Consider the following 11,557-nt stretch of genomic DNA (forward strand, 5'->3'; position numbering starts at 1 on the left):
AGTGTTAAAATATTTTAATCACATTTTTTATAAATTACATTTGTATTTTTAAGACTATAATTACATATTTTGTAAAAATCGCCCCTACATATGCATAACTACATTATCTATACAGAAAATGACCTTTTATATTTTTATAATATTGAGTAATTATTTTTAAATCACTTTCATGCTTGAAAATCTTTTTTATCATTTAATTAGCTATTCTAAAATTATTTTATTAATTAACTGGGTATTCAACAAATAGCCTCTTTAATTTCTTTAATTTTATCGGACCTAACCCCTAAATATTAGCCCACACCCTTTAAAAACCAGCCCAGTCCACCCGCCAGGCCCAACACATACCTGCCCGACCCAATAAACCATTTTAATCGTGGCTGTTGATCCTTTAGATCAACGATCCACAATTAACCTTACCTTTTTTAACTCAAACGACCCTCTAACCTAGCTCATTTGGTTACACTCCGCCGCCCTTCGTTCCCACATCTCTCAACTCTCTCTCAACCTAACCCTAACCCTAGTCGCCGTCACCAGCGTAAACCTTCCTCATGTGGTGCTCTTGTGCATTCCTTGACCACCCTTGGTCTCCTACACTCCATGGCTCTTCGATTTCATTAGTCCTTGAGAAGATCTCAAGAAAACCCAACGGGTTCTGGTTTGAAACTTGCCTGTCTCGGGCCATTTTCGTTTGTAAGTGAGGATTTTCTCTCGTTTCTATTACGAATCCATGGGTCTTTTGACCGATTTTCTTCATCTCTATTATTTTCTGAAAAAACCTAGTTATTACTGTCGATTCTTATCAGATCTTTATAGATCTTAGACGATTCGAGTATTAAGTGTTTTCCCTCAAAAATCTCTTGTTTTAATTGATTATTTTGATTTTTAATCACTCTTTCTAAAACTAGGATTCGTCCTGAGTTTCCTCAAAAGGTTTTTAACTTTCAAATGTTGAATATGACAATATCTTTACATGTTTGATTAATTTTCGTATGTATGCTCAAACCCTAGATGTTTTTGTTTGCGGCACTAATTTCTTCAATTTTTTTCGTTATTGTGTTTATTTCTGTGAACCAGTAATATTGACTGATTCTAGTTTAGGTTTTGAATAATTCGTTCCTGTTAAAATCAGTATTCGTTGGGATTTTTACTGATTGATTTCTATTAGGGATTCGAATAATTTTCCTATTAAAATTAATATTTTCTGGGATTTTTATTTGTTTTCTTATTTGTGACCTTGATTAATTATACTTGCCTTAATTAATTATCAGTACGGTTTGGGGATTTGTCTGACTCCCTAAATGGTATGATATTGATTACTTACCTTATTTGAGCCCTAGTTCAGTACCGTTAATTGACTCTCCTCAGTTTAAGGGGTCTCTTTCGGATTTTTCACAAGAATTGATCCCCTAATTGGCTGATTGATTTTATTTGATTGTTTTACAGACCGTGATTTCTTCTTTACCTTATTTATTTTACCACACAAAGTGCTATATATACCCTATCATTCTGATTGTTCAAACACGGACAATAGTTTAAAAAAAAACACACTCACACACAAACTTTGCTCTGATCTCTCTACTACTTGTGCTCATTGTTTGTCTAGTCGGTTGAAAGCCGGGACTAGACTATTGAATCCTGCCTACTTTACCTTCCGCTTCTGCTTCTTTAACTGGTATGCTCTCGCTTTACTATCATGCAAACCTCTGTATGATTTGATCTGCGTACTTCCTATTCCCAGCATGTCCATTTTATGTTACCAAATTAGTAGGATCTTTTACATCAATCTGTTTATTTTTAACTAAAACTATGTGCTTCATGCTTCTTATTCTTAATCAGCATATGTATTGCCATTCAATTAGACTATGTGCTTTCTGCTATCCAATGTGCTTCCTTATAATTAACATGCCTTCCTTCTGCTTAATCAAAATGATGTGTCTACTGCAATAAGCATGTCTACTTCTGTTCAAACCTATATGCTTCCTTATAATAACATGCGTACTTCTGTCTTAATCGAACCTATGTGCAATAACATGTTTACTTCTATGTTGACTGCAATGACATGTCTACTTCTACCTGATTGAACTCATGTGCGTCCTGCTCTCAATCTGTTATTCTTGCTTTAGTTAGACTTCTGTGTTTCCATATGAACCAGACTCATGCTTATTTCTCTTTCACTAGCATATCCCTTCTATCTTATGTTCACCTCTGACCAATATGACTCCCCAACCCTACTATCCCTCTATATGTGACTGAATGTTCACCTAGTGGCAGTTAATTAACTAAGTTGAAACTCTAAGTTACCCTGTGTCTGTATACTATTTGACTGTTGGGACCTTTGTTTGAGTTATAATGATTGAATAACTTTTTTTGCTCCTTACTTCCTCAGAATCCAAAACTATTTTAAAAACTATCTCCTGTTTTCAACTCCTATTCTTGAACACTTAGGGTCTTGCCCCTCTAGTGTGAACATTGCCTAGGAGTCCATGAGACTCCTCTGAACTTTGACACACTGGAGTTGGCTTTCCAAACTTGCTCACAAAGGGTTATTTTGAGAGTTTTTCTGGTGTGAGCATTACCCGGGGTCCCTAAGGCCCTTGGGAACTTTGACACACCAGGATACTATTGGGTGCACTATGAGGTTATGGCATTTTTGGACTGATTGAAGGCCTGGTTTGCCAGGTTTACCCTTTGGGCCTATGTTCAGGCTCCCTATAGTCGTAGCAATTTTACTTCTGTAATTCATTATTAATGTTGGTCTGTAATAATAAGTTCTTGTAAACAGATATTGGGGAAATTACTAAAAGGGAGGGATTATTATACATATCCTGTGGGGAAAGGGTAGATACCATGCCTATAGGTTGTTACAATATTTATTTTATTTAGATGCCATGCCTATAAGTTGTTACAATATTTGTTCATTTATACATCATGCCTATAGGGTTCAAAAAACCCGATCCTACATTCTAGATAACATGCCTGTAAGTTTGCTGTGATGTTTGCTTAGATACCATGCCTATAGGTTGTTACAACGTTGTTTATTTAGATACCATGTTCATAGGAGGTTTTTAAAATTAATCCGTCCTACCTGTAAGTTTGAAAAGAATCAACTTCTGCATAATAACAAGGTTTAAATTAGTCTTCTGCATGTTCTAAAACCAATCTCTGCATTTAGCTGCCAGTATCTATAAGTCTAAAATCAGTCATTACACCTAGGCAGCATGTCCATAGGACTTAATAAACTCAAACTGTTTTAAACTGATTCCCAGAATTCTGATTGCATTTAGACAACATGTTTATAAGTATTACAGATCTACGCCTAGGCAAACCTATAGGTAATCAAGGTCTAATAAAAACTGTGAAACTATGCCTTGCTTATTTGTGACTGTCCAGATTTAACAGATTTTAAAATCAGTAGGCAAACTGATTAGGTCTTTACCGCTTTGCCTTAACTCAATACTGCATATTCTCTGCTTGTCATGCTCACCTAGATATCCTATTCTAGGACCTCTCTGAAATATCTGAAATCTATTGTTTGAGACGTGCACTTGCTTGCTCTATCTGTGGAAGTAGAATGTGAGCCTTTTAAATGTTCTATCCTTGGTCCAGTCCTACGTGTTTTGTTTGTCGCTTAGAGTTTTCTCCTTTTAATTAATGTAGGAGAGTCTAGATCCACCCTATCTAGAAGTCCTAAATACCTCCGAGACTATATAAGTAAAGGGACAGGTAGTGCACGCATAGGATACATCTTAAGTTTGTTAGAACGCTTTAGGCTATGACCAAGGGGCAGGGGGGTAATTGGGTAGTAAAGGATATGATGATGTTTGCGCTAATGCTACGTGTAACCCCTTTAGTTGAGGAAGGCTTACCGGGTATTGTACATATGTGATCATATAGGCTAACAAACCTAGGACTTCCCTCATCTTATTTACATATGTGCGCTTAGACTGCTTATCTGTTAAATTTCCTTTATTTTATATGTGTGCTTACACTGCCTATCTGTTAAATGACTAATTCACATAATTCAAGCTCGGCCGGGACCCACCGTTGTGGACCGCGAGGGGTGCCTAACACCTTCCCCTTAAGGTTATTTCGAGCCCTTACCCAAGTCTCTAGTAATGCAAACCGGTTTCCTGAGTTATTTGCTCTAGGTGCCCCAACGCACCTTAAATCCGTTAGGTGGCGACTCTTCAAATTCAAATATCCAATTCCCGAAAGGAAATGAGTTGTTCCCAGTGAATGTCGAAACCCAAACTCCGCGAGGAAAAAGGGAGCGCGACACTATCGATCCGGAAACTTCAAAAAATTCAACTTTCGGCATTTCAAGCCTAAATAAGCTACGGACCTCCAAAAACAATTCCGAACACGCCTCTAAGCCCGAAATTACCCAACGGAGCTAACGGAATCGACGGAACTCCATTTCGAGGCCGTCTTCACACTGCTCCGACTACGATCCAAATTCTAAAGCTTAAGCTCTCAATTAGGGACTAAGTGTCCCAAAACAATACAAAACTCAAAATGAAACTTCCCGATAACTCACAATAGTAGAAATAAATACGGGGAAAGCAGTTAATAGGGGATCGGGACGTAAATTCTCAAAACGACCGGCCGGGTCGTTACAGTGATAAAACTTTTTTCTTCTCCAAGTATCTATTATAGCACAACCGAATGTAAAAAATTAGGTTTTTTGAAGAATTCTAACTATGGATGGAAACTGTATTTTTAGAATTGGGAGGAGGGAAGCAAAATTCTTACCACCAAAATCTTTTCCTTCTAAATCTCCAATACTCTCCATACATAGCTCCTCGTAGAAAATCCCAATTTGAGATATTGAGCCAAACCCTATTCGAGATTTTGATTGAGATAGGAGCGGATAGGTACGGACTTCTAAGGCTTGGAGTACGGCTTTTCACTTACGTTTTAAATTATGGTCAGTTGTGGGTTCCTTGGTTCTATCAATAATTTTGTTTTATTTTAAATATTTCATCTTTAAATAAATCCAACATCTAGTAAGTAGTAGTAATAATAATATATTTTTTTTACTAACATTAATATTTTAATTAAAAAAAATTAAATAGGAACAATTTTTAAAATGCAAGGCATACATGATAGACATGGCAATTTTATTTAATATCGGGTGAGGTCTAAGCTTCATGAATCTTTATATTTTTTTAGTTTAAGAAATCGAAAAGAAAATAAAAGGATAGAAAGTACATTAAAAGTTTAAAAAAATCAAAGGATTAAGCAAACTCATAAAAGACCAAAATATCTAACAGTTTTACAAGTATGAATAATGCAATAGTGTTATAATTATAATCAAAACACACATTTGATTACTTCCCTATAAGGCTAAAAGTTATATATTATTATCAAACTACAAATTTAGTTACCTTCCTAAAAGTAAATAATCAATAAACTTTATCAATATTATAATTTACAATATTACTCCTTCATAAATAAATATAAAGTTACTTTTAAATAGTAAAATAATAAAAGTCTCATAATAATTTTGGGAGATAAAAAACTAAGAAAAAACCCAATTATAGCGAGTGAAGATATAAAATTCGGCTATCTATATATTCAGAAAAAATGTTCAAATAATATTCACCCTCACGATGTTCTCACTTAGTAAATATGCAATATTATGACTCGTTATTTGAGGTAAGATCATTCATTTGTTAATGTATTTTGAGGGTCAACACTATTCATTAGAAATTTTAACATGTGATTTACCTAGTAATTGTTGAGCGAGCCTCGAATGCTGAGCGATAGGCGTGTTTAGGGCGCATAATCATATGTTTAGGGTATAAGCCTCACAAATTAATCTACACTTGAGCCGTTGCAAATGCTTAGCCCAGGAGCTAGTCCTAGCGTACCTTTTAAAATATTAATCAACAATAAGAAAAATCATCTATGTTGTAGGTAATTATCACTAATTAAATATTAAATATAAAGGATGAATTTTTTTAGACAAAGACTGATTTAAAATTCAAAAAATTAGAGAAATTTTCAATAATAGATGTAAATGTTCGTAATTACCGACAAATAATATGACATTTAAAGTATATATGGTCATATTTTTTTGTCATTTGTATCAAAATGTTTTTACAACATTTGATATAAGTGTCGTATTTTTACTACATTTTGCACCAAATGTTATCCTTTTTACGATATTTTATATCAAATGTCTAGTTTTTACGATATTTTGTGGCAAATGTCGTACTTTTTACGATATTTCTTCAAAAATATCATTGTTCCGGCGACATTTTATAACAAATGTCGTTGTTTTTATGATATTTTGTATCAAATATCATGTTTTTACGATATTTAGTATCAAATGTCATTGTTTCTACGACAATTTATTTCAAATGTCGTAGTTTTTACGATATTTTATCATAAGTGTCAAAAAGTTCTTTTTTCGACATTTATTTCAATAGTCACTAAATAAATGTCGCTGTATCCTCAATTTCTTGTAGTGATCACAAATAATCATTATCATGTATCAATGAAATGAGAGCCAAATATTTCAAAGGACATATTTCTATCTCCTTAAGAAAATTACAATTAAATTACCATCTCTATTTTCAGTTAGAGAGATACAATACTTTTTAATACAACTATGCAGTAAACTAAGGTCCTTGAAACCTTTATTTGACCAATTAAACTAGACTTCATTCAAAATCCCAACCTAAAATTTGGAAAATCAAAAAAGTAAAGGGTCAAAATCTAATAACTTTGACAAATCAGCCTCCTTTGCAACATTAACTCCTCCTTTCACATCCACTAAGCTCTCCAAATAACTATAAGCTTGAAATGGGGCTCGTAGCTCATGGTTTTCAATAATCTCAACATCTCCTTTAATAATATCATATAAATATAATTTTGTCTCACCTTTTGTATAAACATATTCTCGATTTTCATCAAAACACATCTCTTTCCTCTCTTCTGCTACCAATGCCTTGGAATTCTCCCAAAATCCAGCTTCTAATAACAACCCTTGACTTGGTTCAACTTTAAACCTTCTACTCCAAGTTCTTTCAACATCATTTTCATTCAAAAGCCATATATCAAATCCTGCATTCATCCATATATCAACTTTTTCGAGATTTTCAGAATAAATCAAAGCCAACGATTCGTTTAGGTTGAAGAGCCTTAATGTTATTGCTTCCCTTAGGTCAACCACAATGCCATGATGTTCTATAGGTGGTGAAATAAAATTCAACTCGTCACTGCTCATTTCAAGAGAAACCACGACACTACACATTTCTTCATTTCTAACTTCAACTCCTACCCAATAAATAACACCTTTTACCACGACCATTCCAGGTGCCATTGGTTTCCAAAAAGGAAGTATAACTAACAAAACACGACCATCACTTGCTATTTTTCTCCAAGAATTCGTGCTCAACGTGTAAACTTCAACCTCGTACTTCCTCCTCGATGTAGCAACGTTCAAGAGTCGAACAACCATATAGTCATCATTCCCTGGGTGATAACCAAACCCTAGATCGGTTACACTGAGTTTACATAGGGTTGAAACATATGGAGATCTCGTAACTGGCTTGAATGTTTTAGTGGCTGGATTCCATATAACAATCGCGACACCATTATGGTTAACGAGATTCAAGCAGATTAAGCCATTGGCGGAGCCAACAATTCTTGTCTTTTCAGAGGTCAAACCAAATGGGACATCAAAATGAAGAGGTGGAATATGACTAGGTTTTGTTAGGGAATGAATTAAACGTACCTTGACTTCAAGAGTTTTGTGATGGCGACCCATGATTAGAAGATGGGGTGGCTTTTCTTGGGTAGTTTTGCCAATGTGTTTGGAGATGAAATTAGGGTTCTTGATTAAAGAACAAAAGGGTTTGGATACAGATTTGAAGCGTAACAATGACTTTACTGGAAGTCTCAAAAGAATTTCGATGACAATGTCCCTTGGAAGAAAGGAACAAAACATTGTTTCTTGACCAAATTGGTCTGAATTCATGATTATGATTAGAAAAAACAAGGAAAATAATCATTTGTAATAATACCATGAGAAAAATGAAAAGATATGTTTGTGTTATACATCTTCAAGTAGGATGTCAATGTGCATTGACCTTTGATCATCGTTTGGTCTCTGTTTCGCTCGTGGGGTAAGTAGGATGGTAATGTGCATTGACCTTTAACCATTCTTTGGTCTCTGTCTCTTGACCTTGTGCGGCATTACATAATCTTAGGAAGTTATATTTGGTGGTATCATTTTGTGCACCATTCATTCTATTTAATGGTTTTATTTTGAAGATTGAGCACATTAATTTAATAAAACAAATAGTCGATGAGATTATCTAGTGATTAATATTGAGATCAGGAGATGGGGAGATTTTGGGCTAAATAAAGGTATGAATTAGATTTTCTTGGTTGTTGGAGGAGGAGAGGCAAGGGAGGACTATTATGACATTTAAACGATTCACTATAAAATGTCAATTAACTTTTATACCTTTTGCAGATAATAGTACATTACGATACACTTCTATATATATATATATATATATATACGAAAAAATTGATTGGTTGAGTTTTAATACTATTCACCCAATTAAATTCATCATATGATAACTAACCTAACAATATGGAGTCTCGTTTTATTTTTCGTATTATTCGATTGAGTTCCAACAATAATACTAAATTCATATTAGCTAATTGAGCAAATAACTTTTTTTTTTTTAAGGCCAATGATAAACTTATTGTTGCATAATATTTAAGTACAAGTCAACACATTATTCTACTCAATTTGGGCTAGTAAAGCAAATGAACAAATATGTCAAAGTTATGATATCGAATTACAATAATTTTGTTTGATATAAAAAATTTTCTTTATTAAGCTGGATAAATAGAATCAATATTCATTATTTTCAAGATTTTGTACTTTTTAAAAAATATTATAACTCAATCACATACTTTAATAATATTTGTATATTTTTTAAAATTATATTCTCATTGATATGGAGTATACGTGTAACGCGTGTATCCTAAAACTAGTGATAATTAAATGATTCCCTATATGTATATGAAAATTTTAGCCACATGTATATCTTGTACAAAGTTCTAAGCAAATTCCTACGCTTGTACCATAAAAAGAATTGTAGATTATAAATCTGGTCTGCAAATCTTATAAGGGAAAGGTGTTTTGTAGAGAAGTGTTCTCGCCAAAAGGCCCAAGTATGGCCTGGCCCAAAACAAACAGACTTTTCATTTTTCACAAAATAATCCTTGGAATTTTGGTACGGTGTGACAACATATAATCAGTAGAAAAAAGCTTTAGTTATAGATATTGGTACCAGGTAGCCGGTAAATATATATCACAATAATGATGTTGTATATCACAACTTTATCTTCCTTCTTTGTGTATATCAAAATGTACATTAAAACTTTAGTTTTCTTTTTTCCAAATCTAAAATATGAAATTACAAATAAAATTATTTAATATTTATTATTGTCTTTATATCTAATTGTATAACACAAAAATAATTGTATTATTCATATATCACAGTGCATAATACATCAAGATAATGTGTATACAAAAATATATATCACAACTTTATTTTCCTTCTTTATGTATATCATATACACACAGGTATACAGTGAAATAAGTTTCTCCTTTGTTGGTTTCTTGCTTCTTGCTTCTATTTTTGGTATTATCATCTAAGAGCCAACCTGAATATATCAGGACATCACTTTCTTACAAACCAAACTTTCAGACCACGAGATGAGTTGCTTAACTTAATAGATTAAGGACTTACCTCAGAAAGATTAACAACTTGGGGATAGCGAAGAAGAAATATGGGAAGAGAAGAAGAAAATAATTGAAATACGGGGAGAGAAAAGAAGAAAAGATTGAAGAAGAATACGGGGAGAGAAGCAGAAATACGAGAAGAGAGACTAAATAAGGAACTAGGGTTTCTTAGGATTTGGCTATATAATTTTAGGTTTGGCAAATATAAGGTTAAAAATTTGTCCATTCTCTTTATGCATTGTCATACCATGCCATTTTTCCATACTCATAATAAGATATTTTCTTAAAGAACTATAGTTTAGAGCCTAATTATCATGCGTAACTATAGTTTTCCTAATTATCATTCATGATGTATTAATTTTGTTATATCAACATATAGAGTCACGCTGGATACACTCATGATAAGTTGTATGTGTTCGCTCAATTTCTTTGTATCATCGCATATAGTCCCTCTGGATACAGTCACGACAAGTTGTATGTGTTTGCTGTATTTCGTTGTATCAACGCATACAGTCACGATAGGCTGTATGCGATCGCTCAATAGAATGTATTTTCTCTCTCATACAATGAAATACAAATATAGATACATACAAATTAGAAGAAGAAACGACTCAAATTTCGCTGTATCAACGTCATGATAGATTATATGTGCTCGCTCAAAAAATTGTATTTTCTCTCTCATACAACAAAATATAGTGTAGATACATATATACAAAAAAGAAGAAAATGATGATAACTCAGATCTATACATACAACATACAGTCGTCTGGCATTGCAGATACATACAACATATAGTCGTTGAAGAAGAAGATAACCCAGATCTATGTTATTCTCTCTCGTGTACAAAGAAATATGGTGAAAATAAATACAAAATAAATAGCCATCGCTGCTAAGAAAAACCGAGATCCAATGAGAATTAGAAATGAAGAAAAAAGATGACCCAAATCTATACATTTGACATACAGTCTGTACGAACCGAAATCCAACTAGTCGTGATAGCACCTAATCCAACTCGCTAGGTAAGCCAGTTAACAACAAACCAGTTCAAATGATATTTATTAAGAGAAGAAATAATAATAATAATAATACAACTGAACTATTATACAAAGGATTCCCAAAGACTGGTAGTACAAATCATGAGCTTTTAAGATTTTGAGTTTACAAAGCTAGTATGAAATAAATACGATCATCTGTCAAAATGTACATAAACAGATTTGCATAAATCTAGAGCTACCATGAACAAGAGGAAGCTGTAATTGGAACGTAGGTACGTCTTCATTGCTAGCTTTCGTCATACACAGCAACATCAGCATCCAAAATCTGCACGCAAGGTGCAGAAGTGTAGGATGAGTACAACTGATCCCATGTACTCAATAAATAACAAACCTAACCTTAGGTTGAAAGTAGTGACGAGTTGGGACAAAAGTCGTAGTCCGACACCAATAACTAGTAACAGTTCATAACAAAATAATGAAAGTAACACAAGTAATATCTCTATGATAAAAATGCTTATCTTATTCACAGTTCCAGAAAAATAGTCATTTGCTCTTCAAGTATTACAATAAAACTCAAATCTTTTGTCCGAATTACCAAAAATATGAGTAAGTTTGAAAAAAGTGATTTTTTTTCCAAAACTTTTCCACAGGTAAATGTTTTATTATCAAATGGCATGAGGAAGTACATCTCTATGCCTACATGTCAATGTGTATGAGAAGGCATGGATGCCGTGATACCGTACAACATGAGGAAAATGCATCTCTATGCATGTATGTCAAGTGCGCA

The 11,557-nt window shown here is 33.5% G+C and overlaps 1 protein-coding gene across 1 annotated transcript; it reads right to left on the bottom strand.

Moving 5' to 3' along the window:
- Positions 1-6,508: 6,508 nt before the first annotated feature.
- LOC109238343 (F-box/kelch-repeat protein At3g23880-like) lies at positions 6,509-8,105 on the bottom strand. Its single transcript, XM_019404776.1, has one exon. The coding sequence runs from the start codon at positions 7,985-7,987 to the stop codon at positions 6,701-6,703; it is 1,287 nt and encodes a 428-aa protein (XP_019260321.1). The 5' UTR covers positions 7,988-8,105; the 3' UTR covers positions 6,509-6,700.
- Between the last annotated feature and the right edge of the window lie 3,452 nt (positions 8,106-11,557).

This window comes from Nicotiana attenuata, unplaced genomic scaffold, assembly GCF_001879085.1.
Source record: "Nicotiana attenuata strain UT unplaced genomic scaffold, NIATTr2, whole genome shotgun sequence".
NCBI classification, from domain to species: domain Eukaryota; kingdom Viridiplantae; phylum Streptophyta; class Magnoliopsida; order Solanales; family Solanaceae; genus Nicotiana; species Nicotiana attenuata.

What these genes read in the sequence shown, in the direction of transcription:
- LOC109238343 (XM_019404776.1), bottom strand. Translation starts at nt 7,987, where the DNA reads ATGAATTCAGACCAATTTGGTCAAGAAACAATGTTTTGTTCCTTTCTT.